Source organism: Lutra lutra, chromosome 15 (assembly GCF_902655055.1).
Source record: "Lutra lutra chromosome 15, mLutLut1.2, whole genome shotgun sequence".
Classification (NCBI taxonomy): Eukaryota; Metazoa; Chordata; class Mammalia; order Carnivora; family Mustelidae; genus Lutra; species Lutra lutra.
In genome coordinates, this window is record NC_062292.1 from 37,962,475 (window position 1) to 37,986,131 (window position 23,657).

Consider the following 23,657-nt stretch of genomic DNA (forward strand, 5'->3'; position numbering starts at 1 on the left):
GCTTAGGGTTTTTGGCCATGTATTCAAATGTAGAATTGTTGTGTCTTATTGTCTTGTTGTGTCTTTTATTTTTATGAAATATTCGTCCTTATTTGTAATAATGCCTTTTGTTGTAACAACTACTTTGTCTAATTTAAATTTAGTTACACTAGCTATTTTGGGTCAGCGTTCACATAGTATTTCTTTTACATTCTTATAAATTATCTTCCTGCGTTCCACTATAAGACCTATCTCACAGGCATTTAGAATTTTAAAAAATCTTATCATTTTTGTCTTATAATTGGAATTCATAGTTCATTTATATTTAATGTCATTATTGATGGATTTGGACTTAAGCCTGTTATTTATTTTCTGCTGTTCCAGTTGTTCTTTGTTCCTATTTTGCCCTCCCTTTTGGCTTTCCTTTTTTAACTGTTCCGTTTATGTCGTTGTTATTCTACCCCCTGCCCTGTCACCTTGCTAGTTATACATTCTCTCACTATTCTATTAGTGCACACCCTGGGGATTGCCGCGCATCTTTGATCTGTTTGAGCCAGCGTTCAGTTAGGACTTTTGTTTGTTTCTGTTGTGGATTAGTACATTTGTCTCTTTTTGTAAATTTGGCTTTTGGATGAAATTCTCCTTATTTTCAACTAACTTACAGAACATATTAATCATAATTATTTTAAGGTTCATCTCTGATGGTTCTCAAATCTGGTTTACTTTGTAGACTGTTTCTGTTTTCTGCCCCCCATCCGACCCTTCTGTTAGGTTCTGTGTATGATTTCTTGGCTAGCCTGGTGATTTTTTTATTGTGTGGCAGGGGTGTCTGAAAAGTTGTAGAGACTCTGAATGGTGTCACCATCTCCAGAAAGGATTCAGTTTTTTTCCTGGTGGGCATATGACCTTTCATCTTGATTAAGGCGAGGCTGGTCTATCAGGGGTCTTGGCTGAATGTCTGGGGTGTTTACCCAGACCTCTGCTCCTTCGTGCTTTCTGTACCCACTTTTCTCTCCCCAGCACCATGAGTCTGCCAAAATCTCTGCTTTGCTTTTTATCCTCTCAACTGCTTTCTCTTTGGTTTCTTGGATTATTTGTAATAACAGACTTACTGGGTGCCTTCCCTCGATTTTGTACTTAATCATATTGAGTTTTTGGGATCCGTAGGATTTTTGATAGTGATACTTATGGTTGGAGACAGTACAAACAGGTTAAAATGGAAAAATGGTTAGTTCACTTTTGGATATTGAGTTTGTAGTGTCTTTAGGAAATCCAGGTGGAGCTGTATATGGGAGAGGCTGGGCCTGAGATAATGATTTGCTATTTGTTATTGGTAAAGATAGCAGAGAATAGTGGGGAAAAGGAAAGACACAATGATTGGAGGTCAGTAGGAAGCCTTCCTGGCTCCTTACTAACAACCCACCTTCTGGTATATGATCATTGGGTTTGTTCCATGTGTAATTTTATTAATTTGTGGACTTTTTAGTGGGAGAAGGTTATATTTGTGTGCATGATGGTAAGGAGGGCAAAAAGAAGTGTAAATTGGGGGCCTGGGTGGCTCAGTGGGTTAAAGCCTCTGCCTTCGGCTCAGGTCATGATCCCAGGGTCCTGGGATCGAGCCCCACATCGGGCTCTCTGCTCAGCGGGGAGCCTGCTTCCCCCTCTCTCTGCCTGCCTCTCTGCCTACTTGTGAACTCTGTCTGTCAAATAAATAAATAAAATCTTAAAAAAAAAAAGAAGTGTAAATTAATGAGCTCCACTAGAAATCTTTCCATAGGGCCTATCTAAATTCATGAAGTATTTAGGATAACCACAAAATATTTTAGTCTTATTTCAGTATGAATTTAAGAGGTCTGTTTTTTGTTTTATCTTATTGACTCATTTTATTAATTCCATTTGAAAAACCAGGAGTTTATGGTAGGAAAGGGCAAGCCCCAAGTTCACTACAGAGGGTTTCCGATAACGAGGGCTGATAGAGTACTTTTGAGATTCCAGATTTTCACTGGGCCAAAGAGTAACAAATGTTACTTCAGATCAGAGGTTGGCAAACTGTGGCCCATGGACCAAACGTGGCCAGTACCTTTTTTTGTAAATAGAATTGTGCTGGAACACAGCCAGTCCTCTTCCTTTATATATTTTCTGTGGCTGCTTTGCTGTTCCAGAGTTGAGTGAGTGAAGTAGAGGTTGGCCTGTGGAGCCTAAGATGTTTACCATCTGGCCCTTTATAGAAAAAGTTTGTTGATCTCTGTTTTAGATGATCAAACTCAAGAGACTCAGTTCTTTTTATAGAATCCATCATTAATATTCTAAGGGATTGGCTATAGCTTAAAAAGTGCATTTTTCTGTCTTCTCTCTTATTGTCCTCACTTGATTTTTAAAATTGCTTTTCTGTTCCCATTTCTTCTCTCTCTGGAACCTCACTCCGTTGATAGTCTATCAGGAGAGTACAGGTGACACTGAGAGACATTTAGGGTTTCTGTGCTGGAGATGTGTTAAGTGTCGAGGAAGCAGTAAGGATGGGAGGTGTGGCCTTTGCCACACAGTGACCATTAACAAGAAGCACTTGAAAAGTCACATTTAAGCTTTATTTCAAAATAGGTGATATATTGCAACTGGCTTGAGACAAACTCTGGTTCAAAGCCATCAGAATTGGGAGGCCCTTTGTTCAGCAGAAGGCTTTTTATAAACTCTGCAGCAGTCACAAAGAACACTGTAGTTTGGACTTAGCACCGAGCTAAAATTTCATGTCTGAGGACAGTTTATTACAATCATTCATCTTGGGCATCCAGTCTGCTGACTCTTTTTGGCCGAACCTAAAAAGTCAGAGGTACTTCAGCCACGTCTGTTTCCAAACCAGAAATAACTCAGACGTGGCCTCAGCAGCACTGGAGTTCCACATTAGTTCCACCGGCTGAGGATTCCAGTGCTCACAGGCATCAATCATCATATTAGCGTTTTAGTGCCGTTGTAGGTGTTGTCAGGAATATGAGAAAAATGTGACCCAGTCTTTGTTTGCAAGGATGACTGGAGAGGGCTGGTCTGGCGCCCTCCTCTCTGTAGCGATCCCCTGTCAGTCATTGAACCACTCGACTCAGCCCTCAGTGTGGAAACTTACTACTCTGGAAGGTGTTATTTTTGGGTTGGAGGCAGATGACTGTAGCACCTCAGTAGTGCTGTGCTCACAGCCCCAGAGGCAGGCAGTGCTCGGCTTCCATGTTCCTCCTTCCATTCGCACCCCACGGTCTCCCCAGGAGTCAGTGCAGGGACAGACTTCCTGCTGTGCCCTCTGGTCTCCCCCTTCTCCAAACAGACTCTCGGGTCAGGGATGAGGAGGCTCAAGAAAAAAAATGGAAACAAAACTTTGTTGGCAAAAAAGCTTTCCTGGTACTTTTTTTTTTTTTTTTTTTAAAGCTAGAATTGACAATTGGAATTATAAGTGCTTTTATTTTTTTATTTTTTAAAGATTTTATTTATTTATTTGACAGAGACATCACAAGTAGGCAGAGAGGCAGGCAGAGAGAGAAGGGGAAGCAGGCTCCCCACCAAGCAGAGAGCCTGATGTGGGGCTCGATCCCAGGACCCCGGGATCATGACCCGAGCCGAAGGCAGAGGCTTTAACCCACTGAGCCACCCAGGCGCCCCTATAAGTGCTTTTAAAATAAAATACTTAATATGAAATTTTCATGAACGGCATTTGTAACCCTTTCCCCTTCCTGCCAGTCATTTCTGAAGTCTGTTAATTTTTGTGATTAGAATTATTATATAAAATTCAAGGGGGTTAAAGATACGGATGTAGTGAAAAGACAGGCTATCTGTACCCCAGTGTTCATAGCAGCAATGGCCACGGTTGCCAAACTGTGGAAAGAACCAAGATGTCCTTCAACGGACGAATGGATAAGGAAGATGTGGTCCATATATACTATGGAGTATTATGCCTCCGTCAGAAAGGATAAAGACCCAACTTTTGTATCAACATGGATGGGACTGGAAGAAATTATGCTGAGTGAAATAAGTCAAGCAGAGAGAGTCAATTATCATATGGTTTCACTTATTTGTGGAGCATAAGAAATAACACAGAGGACATGGGGAGATGGAGAGGAGAAGTGAGTTGAGGGAAATTGGAGGGGGAGATGAACCATGAGAGACTGTGGACTCTGAAAAACAACCTGAGGGTTTTGAAGGGGCCGGGGGTGGGAGGTTGGGTGAGCCTGGTGGTGGGTATTATGGAGGCACGTATTGCATGGAGCACTGGGTGTGGTACATAAACAATGAATTCTGGTACACTGAAAAGAAATTAAAAAAATAAAAAATTAAAAAAAAATAAAGGCTGAATAATATTCCACCCCCCCAAAAAAAAAATTCAAGGGGTTTGAAATAGATGATGTATCATATCCCTTTAGATTCTGCAACGCTGAGATTTGGGATAGAGTGTCCGATTATTACTGGTCATACTCACTTAGGGCTGCACCTGGTGCCTGAAACCATCTTCCTGGGCCATCAGTTACACTTGCAGATTTTTGGGGGGAAAATGTTTTATATAGTGAAGAGGAGAATGAAAACTTTTCCTCATCTTTCAAAAAGAGAAAGGAGACTCTGAATGGATTTCTCCTTTACGTGGACTTCTAGCCACACTCCTTAGCTTCCATGGGTAGGCTTTCTCCTCAAGCTCATGGAAAAGTTTGAGAAGCAGTGTTTCAGACCAACGCTTAAGAACTCTGTTTCTTTAACGGCCAAGAGAAGCAAGGATTTTTGTGGGGCATCCCTAACTCGACGAAAGAAGGGAGAACATGATCCTATCGTGGACTCAGTTTTACTGGATTTTGCAGGGCAAAACCCGTTTTTTGGGGGGGGGGGAGGATTGAGAGGAGCAGGTAAGTAAAATTACGTATATGAAAACTCTTCCTAATCAGTAAAATACTACGACAGGAATAGTAGTGGCAGAAATAAGAGAAGAATCAACCCCACGCCCATGCCTAAAGCGGGGACTGCTAATAAAAGCCTAGAAAAAGAAGCATTAGTTTAATCCGTGGGTTAGAAAGTGACAGAGGTTGAATTCCATGGGCTTACTTTGGTTTTCCTCCCTCCTTTCCTTCCTTCCTGTTTTCTTTTATAATTTGTTTTTTGTAGCTCCTTTTCAGAAGAGAAGTAGTCTTCGTATTTTGATGATAAAATAGAGAACTCTAGAGATGAGAGCATGTCTCAACATTTATTTTTTTGCTGTGCTGTAATGTACTTTGGCTCATGTCTTAAACTGGCAAGTATTAAGATGGTTAATTTTTTTCAAGTTCAGTAGCTTAGGCCCGTATCTTTATTATTTTAAAAATTTATTGTATTAATTTATTTATTGTAAAATTTATTGTATTGTATGTATTGTAAAAATACATTTATAGGTATTGTCTGAAATAACTATTCCAAATAGTATAATTTTGGGAGTAAATCAGTTTATATATGAATTTGAAACTTTACTAGTCCTTTACTAGGACTTCAGGTAGTCTTTAAACAAGGAGATATTCGCAAGAGACTTCTGTAGGTACCTGAGATGTTTGCATTCTGCTTCAGTTTTCCTTTAAAAAAAAAAATACTTCATAACATAAAAGAACGACAGTATTGACAATGGCAGGAATCCATTGGGATCGTCCAGAGCTCCTGCTGCTACTACAGCCCCCCTTTCTCCTCCTTCCACGAAGTTACTAGTCAGTGTCCCTGAGTAAAAACACATTGCTTGTTTCTGTTTGGACCTAGTTTAGACTCAGAAGGAAGTGGAGCCTGAGCTGCTTCCTCCGTGTTCTTTGCCTGAGTCTAAAACAGCCTTATTAATGGGGCCAGTGCACGTGCCAGTTGGGCAGCCCTTGCTCATCATTTTCAGCCATGGTGACGCTCCTGGACGCAAAGAGCTAAATTGCATATTGACTGAACTCACTACCTGTTAAATTCAAATACTGTGTAGTTCTCAAATCTAGTTGTGCATCATTCTTACCTGTCCTTTTACTTATTTGTTTTTTAATGGAGAAATACAGGTTCTACTCACAGATCTGTCCAATCAGAATCAGAGGATGGGAATGGGTTGGGGTGGGGTGGTGGGGCAGTGGTGAAAGCCACCAAATAAAAACCCCATAAACCTCCACACATGATCCTGATGGCCAGCCAGGGTTGGCTGATTCATAGGATGTACTCAAGGGTAATTTTATTTAAAATCCTATATTAGAAAATAACTAATATTTAGGTTTAAATAATTATTTACTATGAGAAAAATATATTAATGCATAATTAAGAAATGAAGGAAAAGTATTTACTCAGCCTACTCTGCAAACTTTGTTTTTGGCTTACTCCTACATTACATTACCTTACATTAGGTACATTCTTGCATTGGAGTTAATCCTTCCCCCTATCTAATAGAAATATTAATTTTATAGAATTAATAGAAATTTAATAAAAGCAATAATTTTAAATGAAATAACCATATTTAGATTAATAAATATAAAATTTATATTAATGAAAATGTGGAGTCTGTTTCTTACTAGGTTTGCTGAACTAGAAAAAGAGTAGTAAAAAGATAAGAAAAAGGTGGCTTACTATTATATAGTAGTTCTTTTTCTTAAAGAGGCATTTAAATTTATTTATTTATTTTTGTTCAGAATTTGAAACACTGAAGTTTCACGGAGGAAGAAAGTGCCACTTCTTTTCTGTATTGTTTTATAATGAGTTTAGAGCGAAGGAGGGTTGTGAAGAGACAGTAAAATTTTGAGGTCTTAGTAAGTCCCATGCATAACTGTTTTACAAGTACAGGATTTTGGATTTGCTAAAGCAAACCAGAAATTACCGGTATATTTTTAAAGACATCTACTTTTTGGCATTTTTGAGTTCTAATAATGTGATCCACTTAGCTTTTGCAGGTTAAGTAAAGAATGTAACTTTAATCTTAGAATTCTTAGACGTTAAGTCTCAGAATTAAAGAAGGCAGAATCAAAATATTAGGTAATAATTTAATTAATTAAATTAATTGGGAAGTGAGTTACAGTAAAGCCAAACACTGATTTCAATAAGTCAATGGATATGGGAGGCGATTAGTTGAGTGATGTGTGCTCATTTAGTTTTTGAGTAGGTGGTCCATGGATTCATCTAAGGATTCTTTTTTTGTGGTACAAAGCTTCATATCTGAGACTTTTAACACATCAATATATATTAAGGAGGAAGATAAAATTGAACCAGCAGGTGTCAGCAAGAACCGTAATAAAAACATTAGTCTGGTTAATTCAACCTTTATTTTGTTCCTCAGGGATGCTTCAGTCAACCTTCAAATGATATTTCATTGGATACTTATTTGCATTTTAATGTAGAATCCTTCTTTTAGCTGTTTTAGGGAACATGCCTAAAGTATAGCAATAGCTCTAAAAAGATTTAGTTCGAAGAAAAAGATATTTGCCAAGTGCTATGAACTTTTCCTCATTTCAGTGTCTTGAAAAAACATTACCCACAAATTATCCCAAATCAAAAAAGCTTATATTTAACAGTTTACACATTTCTCTGGTTATCTGCATCCTAGTTTTTTTCAATATGCCATTCCTACAAACACATTAACCATATACATTTTATAGGAATAGGAGTAGGGATTCATAAACAATGGACTTAATTTTGCAATGAAAATACAGCATTTTTGTTCTTTCAGAATACGATTAGCTATTTTATTTTAGGCCTATTCTAATTCAGTCAGGGGAAATAATGTCTGTTTTTTTTACAACATTGAAAGATTTATTACTCTTCTTGTTTTCCTGTAATTTTTATTAGAAATCCTGTCTCTTTTTTCCTTCCTCTTCACTTGATGACTTGACAAAAATACAAATCCAGTAGGCAAACATAATATCCAGTATTTTGTGGTAATCTTACTAGCGCCCTGTAGCTTTGGTGAGGAGCTGGGATTTTAGTCTAAGTGCAATGAGAGTGTTATGAGGTGATTTATGCTTTCAAAATATCACTGTGAAAATGTGGAAAAGAGGGCCAATTAGTAGGGTATTGTAGTAGCTCCTGGTGGAGATACAATGATAACTTCAGGGTCTTATTGTGGTGATAGAAGACCGTGGACAAATCTAAGATGTATTTTGGAAATAGAACAAATGGCATTTACTGATGTGTTAGATACGGGGAACTGGGAAGTGAAGGGAGAAAAAAAGAATAAAGAATGAATTTTAGGTTTTTTCATTAGACCACCTTTTCCTGAAAGTGTGATCTGCAGACTTCTGGGGATGGTGGAGGTGGAAGGTTGGGTAGGAGCCTTGAGTCTGTTTCAAGTGGTCTGCAAGATCAGACAATTTTTGTAATACTAAGACATTATTTTAAAAAAAATTTGTTATTTATTTATTTGACAGAGAGAAGATCACAAGTACAGGGAGCAGCAGGCAGAGAGAGAGGAAGGGAAGCAGATTCCCCACTGAGCAGAGAGCCCGATGTGGGGCTCAATCCCAGGACCCTGGGATCATGACCTGAGCGGAAGGCAGAGGCTTAACCCACTGAGCCACCCAGGCGCCCCTAAGACATTATTTTTAAGCCATTGATGTCTTAGCTTGAGTCAGTGTGCACTCTAGACTGTACTAGTCTTTGTGTTGTTTAAATGATCTGAATTTTAATAAAAAAGTGACTTTCATTTTTAGATGTCTTTGTTGAAGCATAGAGTATTATTTTTTTAAATCAAATCTTGACCTTTGAGTACATGTCTTTTAATATGTGTGATGAAATGGGAAGTATACTTAATTTAGTACTGCTGCACCAAATCAAAGTTGTATCAAGGAGAAGCATTTGTGCAGTTCTTTGAAGAGCAAGCCGAAAGCTGCTATTTTCACGGAGGACTGTTTTTACTTGAAAGAATGACTGAAAGACAAACTTTGGTTCTTCAGACTTGCGTGCTTTGTAGACATTTTCTTTCTTTCTTTTTTTTTTTTTAAGATTTTATTTATTTATTTGACAGACAGAGATCACAAGTAGGCAGAGAGGCAGGCAGAGAGAGAGGGGGAAGCAGGCTCCCTGCTGAGCAGAGAGCCCGACGTGGGGCTTGATTCCAGGACTCTGAGATCATGACCTGAGCCGAAGGCAGAGGCTTTAACCCACTGAGCCACCTAGGTGCTCTCTGTAGACATTTTCTTGAAAATTAAGTGCCAGTCATTTAAAGAAAAATAATTGACACTGTTTGTCACTAATGACAAGATTCGAACTTTCGAAAGAAAAATTGGAATTTTGGAGAAGTTATATTCATCACTATGACCTTGACATCTTCCTGGTATATAAAGACTTTTCTGATGAGATTAGTTGTAGTATTAAGGAAGATTTTTTTTATTTGTATAATGAAATGGTCAACATTTGATGATCTGAGTAACCCAGTGAACGAAAATTTTCCAGATGACCAATGTGTGGTGTTACAAAATCAAGCATGAGTAAAAGGTCTATTCAAAGGGCAAGAGAGACCATTGGATTTTAACATAACAGAGTATAAAAGTTCATTGATTTGAGCATCTACATGGCAGTTAACCTTTAAGAACTTGCCACCTGTCAAGTTTGGTGTATTATCAAAGGAGACTATCCACAGTGATATCCATATTGGTTATCAAAATACTCTTCTGTTTTCCAGCTATACATTTGTATAAGACCAGATTTTTAAAAATATATTTCTGCCAAAACAACATATTTGAGCAGATTGATGTAGAAGCTGCTTTCTGAAGACAGACATTAAAGAAATTTGCAAAATATAAGTCAGTGCCTCTTCTGATTTTTTAAAATGTAGCTATTTTTCATAAAAATATGCATAAACATGTAATAGTGTTATTGCTATTATTTGTAAATGAATTAGTATATATTTAATCATTTTTCAGTTTTAATTTCAATTATGCAAAATACTGATAGAGACATGACCCACATGAACAAAAGATCTTTGGGGTCCTCAGATAAAGAGGTCCAGAGGCCCCCCAGAAGCTTGAGAATCTGGGGGCCAGACCAGCTGAGTAGATGATGATACATATAAAGAGAAAAAATATTAAAGGAAAAGCATTATTTTATTTTATTTTTTTGGAAGGATGGGAGATGGAATCCTCAATTCAAGGCGGTATAAGACAGACAGTTGGATATTGGTGTTGATAGCCCAGAGCTTAGACCATACACCTGTGGTAGAGATAGAGATTTCAGAGTAATTATATAGAGACCATATTCAAAGTCATGGGACTGGATGGTATGACTTCAGCAGAGACAACAGGTTTTTTAAAAAAAGATTTTTTGTAGATTGATTATTTTAGGAGGGGTGGCGAGTTCATGCACACATGAGTTGGGGGAGCTGTAGAGGGAGAGAATCTTCAAGCAGACTCTGCACTGAGCACAGAGTTGAGGCAGGGCTCAGTACCCTGTCCCATGAGAGCATGAGCTGAGCTGAAACCAAGAGTCAGATGCTCAACTGACTGAGCCACCCAGGTGCCCCTCAAAGAAGATTTAGGTCTTAGAGCACTCCAATATAAATGTTAGATAGAAAAGGGAACTTAGAATAGGTCTAGTGTGAGAGAAAAGTGAGAACAATAAGAGATCACAGAACATTTTGGGAAAGTGAGATAGTTGTGTTGAAAGCAGGGTGAGGTCAAGAGGACCACGGGGGCAGCTGGGTGGCTCCCTCCATCAAGCATCTGCCTTCAGATCAGGTCATGATCTCTGGGATCAAGTCCCATGTCAGGCTTCCTGCTTAGGAGGGAGTCTGCTTCTCTCTCTCTCCCCTTCTGCCCCTCTCTACTGCTCCTTCTCTCTTTTTCTCCCAAATAAATAAAATCTTAAAAAAAAAAAAAAAAGATCTTGATGAGAGGCTTTTTCATCCCTTGCCTGTTGTCATAGCTTCTTAACTGATCTTGTTTATGGTTGTGAATTCCTCTACTCTGTCACATGGCAAGAAAGACTGCTTTCACAAATAGTGAAATCCTCTCTCTTAGCTGCTTGAAACCCAACATTAACTCTCTGGTACCAACTGAATAAAATAAATACCATCATTTTTTCATGAACTGACACCTCTCTGTGTTGTTAAAGTAACCCACTACTAACTCCACCCCCTATCTCCTTCTACCTGCCAACTTATATTTGAAGCTACTTATAAGGTGTTGTGCTCTCTGCTTTTGAGTATTTTGATGTGTGTTTTGTTCTTCCCAGAATTCCTCTCTTCCTTGGCTCATCTAAACCTTTTTAACTTTTCCTCTTCATTATTTAAAACCCAATTTAGGCAACACCTTCTTTGGGCACCCTTTTTTTTTTTTTTAAGATTTTATTTATTTATTTGACAGAGAGATAGAGAACACAAGTAAGCACAGCAGCAGGCAGAGGGAGAGAGAGAAGCAGGCTCTCTGCTGAGCAGGGTTGGGCACCCTTTTTTGATTGAAGTTTGCCAGATTTGTTGAATTTGATCATGATTTTTCTCATCATTCACTTTAGACTTATTAAACTGTAACAAGAATTATTTGATCTTTTTATGGCAGACATACATGCATCCGTTAATTAAATAAATGTTGATTCAGCATCTATTTTCTGCCAAACATTGACATAAGCCCTGGGGACACAGCTATGGATGACACATATAGGTCCCTGCAACATGGAATTTATAATCTAGAAGACTGAACACATAATTAACGTATTTTATATCTTAAGATGTGTTTTTATTTTATTTAGGAGATTAGTAGAAAGATAAAATATGAATATTTTTAACCTTTGAAAATATGATAGTGGTATAAAATCAATATATAATCGTTGACATATTCTTATTTTGTAATAGCATGAAGAATCTAGTGACACATGGAACCATGTTAGATACTATGTGAAGAAAACTCCGTTGCTTTTTATTCATTGTACTTATTAAGCTTACATGAAATATGAGTACTTCATACAGACGTTAATTTTCCAAGCAGAGGCTTTTTGACATTTGTCAGGAATACAGTAGAAGTGAGTTCCCTGTTATGCAGATGTTAAGTTAAATTACTCATATGGTTTCTTTGAGTTTATTGGTTTGGTGTTTTTGTTTGTTTGTTTTGTTTTGTTTTTTACTTTGGCTTCCTTCATAATTTTATTGACTTACACATTGTCATTCAATAGTATAAAACCCACTTTATTATAATCTAGCACAAACTTCTCAGGTATGTCCTTGGTATTAGTCAAGCTGTGGGATATTAGAAAAGGTTACACAAAGAAAACATTTTATGATTAAATAAGTTAAATATAAATGAGGCTTTCAGTGAATTTGTTATCAGTTTCAAGCCTGCTTGGATCCTTTAGTGTGCTGGCATTTATTATGATGTTCTAAGAACAATATACATAGCAAGTAGTATTTCACAGAGGTCTTAGACCTGGAAGCCCTTTTTTTCATGAATGTTTTTGAAAGTACTTATGGGACACTAGATGTGAAATGCTGATTTTAATGATTTAGATTTCACAGTAAAAGATACTCTAATTCATTATTAGAGTTCTCTTTCTCCTTCCCTCTCCTCCTCTCCTTGGATCGAACACTATATAAAATCCAGTCCAGAAATAGAAAATATGGTTATATGTCGTGACTAAATGATGTTCATCCCAGAAGTGAATACCGGCTTAACATCAAAAATGAATCACTATATTTGAACATTTTAACAACAACAAAAAAAACTGTATAATCATCTCAGATACATAAAAAGCATTTGACAAAAATTTAACATTATTCTTTATAAAATCTCTTAGCAAAGTAAGAATAGAAGGGCACTATCTCAGTCTGATAAATTAAGACATCTATGAAGAATGTATATCTTTTATTCATATGAAAAATGCTTTTGTAAGGGAGCATATTTTTCTAAAATATATCTCTTTGGCATTTTGATTATTTTAAGCTGGTTATTTATTTACTTATTTTCTAAAAGATTTTATTTATTTATTTGACAGAGATCACAAGTAGGCAGAGAGGCAGGCAGAGAGAGGGGGAAGCAGGCTCCCCGCTGAGCAGAGAGCCCGATGGGATCCCAGAGGACCCTGGGATCATGACCTGAGCTGAAGGCAGGGGCTTAACCCACTGAGCCACCCAGGCGCCCCAAGCTGGTTATTTTTAAGATGCTGCAAACATCAAGTTCTGAAAACTGAGTATAAGTTACCCTTTTTTATGAGACATTTATATTTATAAAAAAATCTCCATTAGTAAGGTGTCTCCCTTGCTGTACCAGGAAGAGGGTTTGACTCAATTTCTAGAAACTATTACTGATAGAGATGGCAATGAGTTGATCTGCATAACAACCTTAATCTTGTTTATTGTGCTTTTCCTGGTAACCTCCCATAACTGAGTCCCAGCATCTTTCATCTTTAGCTAAAGATGGTATTTAAGTTGATGGCTTTGACTGTTTGGGGGAGTTGCTCTATTTTCCTGAGTTGCTTCTATATATATATAGAAGGTATATATTTTATCAGACTTTTCTCCTGTTACTCTGTCTCATGCCAATTTGATTCTTATAGCAGCTAGAAGAATCTTGAATAGTAAAGGAAAATTTTTCCTTCCCAACACGTTCTTCCTGCTAGGAACAATGAAAGAATGTCTACTCTCTACTTAGGTTCATTGCACTGGAAGTTCTAGTCATTAAAATAAGGCAAGAATCCCCCCCAAATCTACTTGGACTAATAAGTGAGTTCAGCAAGTTTGCAGTATGTGTGGGGTTGCATGTGTGTTTATGTAAATATATGTTATCATTTGATATATGGCAAGGATGACATAGTAGTAGTGTTGTGGGGGCTGATCATTTTAATATATGGTTTGAACTCAAATGGATATCCATATAGAAAAAGCCTAATATTGACTTTACCTTGTATCATACAAAAATTTAATTCCAGGTCAATTATAGATCTAAACTTGAAAGGTAAAACAATAAAGCTTATGTTAGAAGATAATGTATGAGAAATTGAAGTATAGGAATAATTCTTAAATAGTACACAAAGATATTATAAAGGAATGATTGACTAGACCATAGTAAATTTATGAATTTCTGTTCATTAGTTAATTGAAAGATGCCATTAGAAAGGTTTTAAAAAAGACAAGTTACAGAATGGAAGGAAATATTTACAAATAGTCATTTTTAACTGTTTTTTTAAAGAGTATAATGAAGTGAGGATGTGTTTTAGTTTCTCTGTTAATCCCATTTAAATGGATTCTAGTTTTTCAACCCTTACATTATATTTTAGTTATAAAATAACATTTGTAAGGAACCTAGAAATAATTGATGTTGTGTAGAAAAAGTGTTGGGTGGAGCAGTAGCTGTGTCTTATTTGTAGTTCAGTTCTTGAACTACAGTAGGTGCAGTAGGTGACAGAATTAGTAGTAGAGGGGCACCTGGGTGGCTCAGTGGGTTAAGCCACTGCTCAGGTCATGATCTCAGGGTCCTGGAATCGAGCCCCTCATCGGGCTCTTTGCTCCGGTGGGGAGCCTGCTTCCCCCTCTCTCTCTGCCTGCCTCTCTGCCTACTTGTGATCTCTCTCTCTGTCAAATAAATAAATAAATTAAAAAAAAAAAAGAATTAGTAGTAAACATAGAATTAGTGACATAGAATTAGTCTTCAGTTTATGTTAACTGAGTTATGGCTGAGTATATGCATACAAAGTATGCATACTTTGCAAACTTTACAAAGTATGCATAAAAAAGGAAACCCCTTCATAGGAGAACTGGCCTTTTAAGTTTAAAGCTAAAAATTACAGTAAGAAGTATAGTTGGACATACATAACGAAAGTACTAACATTTTTAGAATATGAAGATAAGGTGCATTTTAGAATTATAGAACATTTACCACATTTATGGGAAGCTTATGGTAGTTATCTTTGCATACTGCGTGGGGAAGGGAAGCCTGGTGCGTGAGGTTTAATGGAGAAGAGAGAATTTCATCTCATAAAATAGGATTTTTCTAAGCACATGATACTACTTTGGAGAAGTGGACTTAGTTGAGACGGTGAATACCTTTTGTTTTAGCTAAACAGAGCTTGGATTTAGCAAATGACAGTTAGAAGAGTATGGCATATATCTTAATGGATACTTTTTGAAACATTAGGTAAATCCAATATTTGAATGCAAGCCTTAGGCATATGATGAGCAACATGACTTGGTAATGATTACGTCATTTAAATTACAACTTTATATTTTTGCAGAGTTCTAAAGTTCCTGTTGCTTCAGACAATGGATGAGCAATCACAAGGAATGCAAGGGCCACCTGTTCCCCAGTTCCAACCACAGGTAATTTCTTCTAATGAAGGCTGGCTTGTGTGTGTGTGTGTGTGTGTGTGTGTGTGTGTGTGTGTGTGTATAAAAGTTCCTTTAAGGAATAAAATAGCCCCCCAAAATGCTAATTATGAATTCCAAGTTTTAGTCAGAATTGTGTGTATTTCTTTTCTTTTCTTTTTTATTTATTTGACAGACAGAAATCACAAATAGGCAGAGAGGCAGGCAGAGAGAGAGAGGAAGGGAAGCAGGCTCCTCGCCGAGCAAGGGGCTCCATTCCAGGTCCCTGGGATCATGACCTGAGGCGAAGGCAGAGGCTTTAACCCACTGAGCCACCCAGGAGCCCCAGAATTGTGTATATTTTTAAATATTGTTTTAGAATACTTAATTCTCATGTACAAACATTAAAAAGCTGGCAGCTTTAGATTTTGACTTAATTGAATGACCTGTAGGCTTTGAGAGTTAATATTAGACTTACAGAAAAAAGAACACACATGAGGCTGTGCCCACTTTGTGGGGATGCCTGTGTATTTGGTCCCGTCTTTGCTTTGGCTGGCTGATCTGCCTTATCCACAATTGCCTTCCATTATTGCTACTTTTCTCATGTTCTCTCACGTGTAGTATGTTTCTCCTGTTAGGTGGTTGCTTGCTTTTTTGTAAAATGAAATGAAGTAAAAGGAATACTTCCCATTATACAAAACTTCCCATTAAGCTCAGGGTGTAATGATATGGTTGCAATCACAAACACCCCCATGGGGGCAAAACCTCATTTTTATTGTCATTCATAAAAGCCATATTTCTCCGTTTTGTGTATGAGGCATTCTGTAATATGTCTCAAATTTACTCTGCTTATCTTATCTCAGTTTTGCTTAGATAGTAATTCTGAAATTGTTGGAAGAATTGATGGATGTTCTTTCAAATGAGTTCTGTAGTCATAGGTTGGGGGGACTTGAGCTGACAGTTACGTTATGACTATCCTTGCTCAGAGCCTTTCTTACTCTAATGTGCATTTTAAATTTCCAAGAGGACATAGGGTGTAGTGTTTTTTACCTTTGTTTGACTGTTGGACCCCAGTGAGACTTTTTTTTTTTTTTTTTAAAGATTTTATTTATTTATTTGACAGAGAGATCACAAGCAGGCAGAGAGGCAGGCAGAGAGAGAGGAGGAAGCAGGCTCCCTGCTGAGCAGAGAGCCCGGCCAGGACCCTGAGATCATGACCTGAGCCGAAGGCAGCGGCTTAACCCACTGAGCCACCCAGGCGCCCCTCCAGTGAGACTTTTTTTAAAGTGTCTATTGACTTCTTTCAGGGTTGGTGTCTAAAACACAGTCCCGAAAATACTGCCTACAAGTATACCACCTTTTCTGCTTCTGTGATTTTGTTCACTTGGCACCTTCATTTGTCTCTCCAACTTTTGAACTCCTGCCCATCTTTCAGGCACTACCTAAAATGCCATTTCTATTGTGAAGTTTTTTCTGATTTTCTGAATGTAATATCTTTTCTTGGAAACCTGATGATGGACATTCTTTATATGTCTTACGGTATTTCTGACACCTTTGTGTTATTTTATGTGGACATTTTCTTGTCTCTACCAGGTTAAACTCTCTTTGAGGAAGAGGACTTTCTCTTACTTTGGTACTGTACTTCCTTACATGGAGCAGGGCCTCCACAAGAATGTGTAATTGAAGCCAACCAGGAACTCGCTCAAATGAAGATGTTTAAATTAGCCCTTTACCTAATTGAATTTTACATTGCTTTTCTTTGTGATACTCACCTGAATTCTCTGTATTCAGAAAAGAGACCCTTCAGCTTAATGTAAGGGCAATATTTTAATTTCTTTATTTTTAAGTTTTGAATTAAATTCCAGGTCGTTAATATACAGTGTCCGATTTTTTTTTTTAAGATTTTGTTTATTTATTTGACAGACAGAGATCACAAGTAGGCAGTGTGGCAGGCGGAGAGAGAGGAGGAAGCAGGCTCCCTGCTGAGCAGAGAGCCCGATGTGGGGCTCAATCCCAGGACCCTGGTTTCATAACCTGAGCCGAAGGCAGAGGCTTAACCCACTGTGCCACCCAGGTGCCCCCTACAGTGTCCAATATTTTAATTTCAAGATGGTTGTTTTGTAAGATCTACTACCTGTATTTTGTGTTCTGGTCATAAATTACTGAGATTGTACTAAGCAACTTCTAACTATCAAATAGATGTAAACACATCCTAGTGCCCATTTTACACATCTAGACAAACACTGTTGTTTCATAGTATGCTGTGTCTAGTGAAGACAGTAAAAGAAGCACTTCTGAAAATTAGATGGTTCATGTTATGATTTTGAAATCCACAGTTTGGAACAGCCTTTAGTTTCAAAGGGGGGGAAAAAGCACTTTCATTTTTGCCTCCTACTGAGTCACCAACCAGGAAAGGTCGGAGTGGCAGTAGGAGGCAAACATGAAAGTAATTGTTTTCCTATGAGACACAAGGCTGCCACACAGCATACATTTCAAGATTATATATGCGGTTCTGCATCTCTTTTCACACTGTTCCCTTTAGTTTATGCCTCCTGCTGCTGCTCCTGTGTGGGTGGACCTCTCTCCCTGCTGGAAACAGGCAAGTGTCATCCCAGGTTCTGGCTGCCTGTGGCAAGTGGGGGAAGGGAGAAGGATTTTTTTCCCCCTTCTCTGAACTGATAGTGTGAGATAGTGAAAGAAAAATTACCTGACAAGAGCTTATAGGCGTTATTGCTTATTAGGTCTGTGAAAAATGTTACTGCTCTCAGTAGTGTTATTTTAAAGGGCTGGGAAAGGACAGCGTCTGCCTCGGGTTGACAACCTTCTTTTGTTTTGTTCCACACCATTGGCCTGAATAACGGGGGTGATATGGCAACATATGGTTAGCCAAGTGACTTCTTTCACTTTTGTCATGCTAATATCAGTGTGGACATAAACAGAAATCAAGGGAAGTCAGCTTTTTAAGTGTCAAATACCAATTATACCCTGTTATAATGATGAGTGATGTGTATTTTTGGCATATCTTTCCTTTCCTTGTTCCAAGATGAATGCTCTAACCCCAAAATGCATAATATATGGTTCTTATTTTTAGTATAGGAGTTTCTTTCCTTTTTTTTTTTTTTGTTTTTTTGAAGTTTTAGATTGTGAGATTTATGTATTTTTTCAAATGTGTTTTTCTATTATTGCCATTCTCTTGAACTTAGGAAAAATTTGTCCTCTCAGCCATTTTTTTTCCCTTCCCTTCCTTCTTTCCTTCTTTGATTCCCTCCATGAAAGCCTAGAAGGTACTGCAAGGATTTTGACTAAATTTTATTCTATATATTCTTACTGCTTTAGAATTCCTATTTGTGGAATAATGGATTTGGCTTAATTTTTTTTTTTTTTAAAGACTGTATAATGTAATGACAGATAAATAGTAAAATGTTTGCTTTCAACTATGAGACTAATTTTTAACAAGGAACTAACTAATTTTTAACAAGGAACTAACAACTAACATTTTGTGAGAATTTTGATTTATGGGCATTGATTGAAGAGTGCTGTGGTACATTCACATTTTTATCATAAATGTAAATATGGAACAATTATTAATCAGTACAGTTCTAATGATTTCTGGGGGTGAGTAGAAGGGGAATAATTTTTTTAAAGATTTTATTCATTTATTTGACAGACAGAGATCACAAGTAGTCAGAGAGGCAGGCAGAGAGAGAAGAGGAAGCAGGCTCCCCAAAGAGCAGAGAGCCCTATGCAGGGGCTTGATCCCAGGACCCTGGGATCATGACCTGAGCCGAAGGCAGAGGCTTTAACCCACTGAGCCACCCAGGCCCCCCGAAGGCCCCCCACTGACATTAATAATAATTTTATTATTAAAATAAATTTTAATTGCAATAATCTTCAGGGCTTAAATTATAATTATTACTTGTAAATTTGTAGATAACTAGTGTAACCCTTTGGCCACCTCTGAAGGAGGGAGAGTACCCCACATTTACAGGTAGAAAAATAGACAGTCTTTGTTTTACAGCTTGGAATGTATGAAAATCTTGTCTTGCTGTTTTCCAATCCAGGCAGTAGGGTAGACTGACCATTCCTTAAAGCTTCATGGTAGCCCAAACTACAGTCCACTTGTGCTTTTTGCATCTCTGTGAAAGGAATGTGAAGAGTTGAGATGAGGTTTACCTCGTAGCATGTCAAGCTAGTAATCCGGGTGCACTGTGGGCCAGAGCGACGCAGCCCCCAGCAGACTTTGTTGAGTGGATAGGATTTTTGGACGTGAGAACTGTATCACCTTCCTCTGTCTTTAGCTCATCTTAGAGAATTACTTTCTTTGTGAAATAAGGTCATCATTTAGCTTCTTTTGATAAATTGATTTTGCCAAGGCACCTTTCATATAGCGTCGAGTAGAGCTTCTATTTTGGGGAGTCTTTATATGTAATGTTCTCCTTTTAACAGTTTAGTTCATTGAATAACATTGTTGATAAAGGTACAGGAGAATGAGCAGCAGCTGTTTTGAGGAAAGAAGACTCTTGCCATGGTTTAAAGTCATGACCGTGAACCTCAAGTAACCCTTAATTATATACGTCAGCAGCCATATCCTGAGTGCCTCGGCTCTCCCACTTCCTCAGTGACACCTTCATCTTTTTTCTCCTCAGCTCCCAATACTTTCTCCCCCACGCCCACTCCCAGCTAATGCCCTTGCTTCCTACTTCCCTTAAAAAAACTGAAACAATCAGAAGAGATCGCCCACAGACTCCTGCCATGGATATCCCCCTCCCAGAACCTTGTATACTCCTGTGATCTGCTTTTTCTGTTATCAGGTGAACTGAGCCAACTGTTCTCAAAGGCCGGCGCTCCCGTGAGCCCCAGATCATCTCTGTCTCCTACTTATTTCAGCTTTCTCTACTGAGTCCGGCCGGTCACATACTATTGTGCTGTTATTTCTTCCATCAAGCAACAAACCCAACCAAACAAACTCAAAAAACAGCTTTTGAAGTCCTTCTTCTCTCCAGCTGTTGACCTATTTCTCTGCTGCCTTTTATTGCAAAATTCCTAGAAAGATTTATTTGTAGTTTTGTCTCATTTCTCCTTTCACTCCCTGAAACGTACTCCAATTCAGCTTTCTCCCTGACAATGCTGCTGAAACTGCTCTTGCCAGGATTGTACATCCATGGTGTTCAGTCCAGCTGTCTGTTCTCAGGCCTCGTCTTCCTGACTTACCAGCTACATTTGATAGCGTCGATCATCCTTTCTTCTTTGAAGCCTGCTCATTGCTGAGTTTCCGAGAACTTTGTTTTTCTCTTGTCTTAGTGGTCCCTCATTTGCTGATTTCTCCTCACCTGAACCTGTAAACAATTTGGGATTCTGAGTGTGATCTGTATGCTGGTGACTCTCAGATTTATATTTCAATGCAGACCTGTGTCCTGAATTCCAAACTCATGCGTCCACTTGGATACTCGACATCAGATTTATGTGCCCCAAACCTAACATGCCTGAAACGGATCTCTAAATATTCCACCTAAAACTCTTCTATCTACAGTCTTCTCTTTCTCTCTCTCAAGCTCTTTCTCTCTTTTTAAAAAAGATTTTATTTGAGAGAGAGCATGAGCTGGGGGAGAGAGTGATGCAGGCTCCCTGCTGATCAAGGAGCCGGACACGGGACGCAATCCTAAGACCCTAGGATCATGACCTGAGCCAAAGGCAGATGCTTAATCGACTGAGCCACCCAGGGGCCCAGCTATAGTCTTTTCTATGACAGTTAGTGAGAGGCCCATTTTTTCATTTGCTAGGCTAAAATTTTTAGAGACATTCCTGACTCCCTCACATCCCTGTCATCTAATCTCTAATCTGTTAATAGATTCCATAGGCTCTATCTTTAAGATACATTTAGAATCAGAATACTTCTTACTCTCTGCTACCACTCTGGTCAGAATTATTTTAACTTTTCACATACCTTATTGTGATAGCCTCCCACTTGGTCTCCACTTCCATCCTTGCCTCTCTTTACTCTCAACACAGAAGACATAAAATTATACAAAATTTAAATATAAAATATAACATTATAGTCAAGTGATATCTGTTTAAAACCTTCTAGTAGTTTCTCATCAGCTTGCTCACTCATCTTCTTCAAGTATATATTTAAATATCACATACTTTGATCATTCAGTGAAAATTGAAATTTCATTCCAACACAGTATGCCTTTGCTACCATATTTTTTCTCCATGGAATTTATCACTTTAGCACTCTTTATTTTGTTCATTGTCATTGTTCTGCTTGAGTATAAGCTTTATCCCTAGTGCCTAGAATAGTACCTAGGCACATAGTAGACATTCAGTAAATATTTTTGAATGAATATAAACTTGGTGTGAAATCGATCAATTCTCTAAGTACCACCTTTTTTAATATGAATATTAAAATATACAAGTATCTACAGATTTTCATTGTATAAGTACCTACGTCCCTCATTTCTTATTGAACTTTTTTTTTTTTCACTTCTTTGTTTTTAACTGGAATGTACCTCTTTCCCCCAAGGACACTGGTTTTCCCCCTTAACTGTCCCAAGTAGAGTTAACTTGTTCTCTAAAAGCCATAAACCGTAAGGATCAGGAGGAAGCAAGAGCTGTACTGAGGCTTCTGCTTCCCATCTAAAGGATTTTCACCTTTCTGACAGCTGTTACCTTCTACCCGCCTCATCACTCCTCACATTAGTTGAAAACTTGACCACCTGGTTCACTGTCTTACCACCTTCATCCTGCTTTTTTCTGGGGTAGTGGTATGGCCGCTACTATTGGCACCTACCGATTATTGAATTCTTAAAATACACCTATCTTGTGCTAAGCATTTTGAATACATTGCCTCATTTATTTCTAACAGATAACATACAAAGCATTATTTCTCATACTTTACAAATAAGAGACTGAGGCTCAGGCTAATTAATTAATTTGCCCATGGTAACATAGCTAGTAGGGGTAGAGCTGGGATTTGACCCAGGGTTGTCTGACTCCAAGCCAGTGATTCTTTAGCTTTTGCAGAGAAAGTTCCTCATATATTTCCTGGCCAGTTTGATCTTAATCACCATGATCCTTAATATTTTTTTTTAAAGATTTTATTTATTTATTTGACAGGCAGAGATCACAAGTAGGCAGAGAGGCAGGCAGAGAGAGAGAAGGAAGCAGGCTCCCTGCAGAGCAGAGAGCCCGATGTGGGGCTCGATCCCAGCACCCTGGGATCATGACCTGAGCCGAAGGCAGAGGCTTAACCCACTGAGCCACCCTGGCGCCCCGACCCTTAATATTTTTATAGGTACCTCAAGCTCTTAGTCTTCAAAATGAAATTTATTGTATTTTGCCCAAGATTGCATTTTTGCTTGTGATTATTACCACCATCCATCTGGTTGACCAAGCTACAAACAAGGGACTCTCATATCTTATGTTTAGGTGGTTTTCATGTTCTCTTGATTTTATTTCTTAAAAAGCTATCAGTTCTGCTGATTCTCTACATCCTGACTTGACTACTCTAGTTAAGATTATTGTCACCCTTTGCCTGGGTTATTGCAGGAACTTTATGTAACTGAGCTCTTTACCTTTCATTTAACCATTTCTAGTTCATTCTTTACATTGTAGCATGACTTATCCTTTTAAAGTGTACATTTCATTATCTCATGCTCCTTAAAGGGCTGCCTTTTTTTTTTTTTTTAAAGATTTTATTACCCAACAGAGAGACAGCAAGAGAGGGAACACAAGCAGGGGGAGTGGGAGAGGGAGAAGCAGGCCTCCTGCAGAGCAGGGAGCCCGACGCGGGACTCGATCCCAGAACCCTGGGATCACAACCTGAGCTGAAGGCAGATGCTCAATGACTGAAACACCCAGGTGCCCCTAAAGGGTTGCTTTTTTATCACTCTTAGGGTGAATTCTGTATTTCCTTATATGACTTAGAAGATCTTGCATCATTTTGTCTCCTTTTACTTATCCAATTACATTTTGTGTCATTTCTTATTTTGGACTCAGATTCAGTCATGTCTTGCTTATATAATGCTATTTTTCATCTGCAAGTCTAAGGTAGCAAGGTAATGGTATTCAAATATATTTAGCCACTAATGGAACATAGTGAGCGTAAAAGCTCATTATAATGTTATATAAACTACATTCATGATAGAGATACTAGGGAAAATGTTATAGTTGTGGAAGTATATAATTTGGAGACAACAAAAAAATAACTCTCAGAAAAAATAATGATTATTGGCTAATTCCTTATACTCATATGCTTCCATTAAATAAGATTATACTTTGAAAAGATATATGCATCTGTATGTTTATTGCAGCATTATTTACAATAGCCAAGATATGAAAACAACCCAAGTGTTCATTGATAGGTGAATTGATAAAGAAGATATGGTATGATCTTGCCATTGATGACAATGTGAATGTACTTATAGGATATTATGTTAAATAAGTCCAATAGAGGAAGAAA

The 23,657-nt window shown here is 38.0% G+C and overlaps 1 protein-coding gene across 1 annotated transcript in view; it reads left to right on the plus strand.

Moving 5' to 3' along the window:
• Nucleotides 1-23,657, plus strand: part of NEK7 (NIMA related kinase 7) — a 151,530-nt gene that overhangs the window by 42,565 nt on the left and 85,308 nt on the right. Inside the window, 1 exon segment of the mRNA XM_047704142.1 lies at nucleotides 15,127-15,211. Within this exon segment, the coding sequence (XP_047560098.1) occupies nucleotides 15,155-15,211 (57 nt within the window). The 5' untranslated portion in view covers nucleotides 15,127-15,154.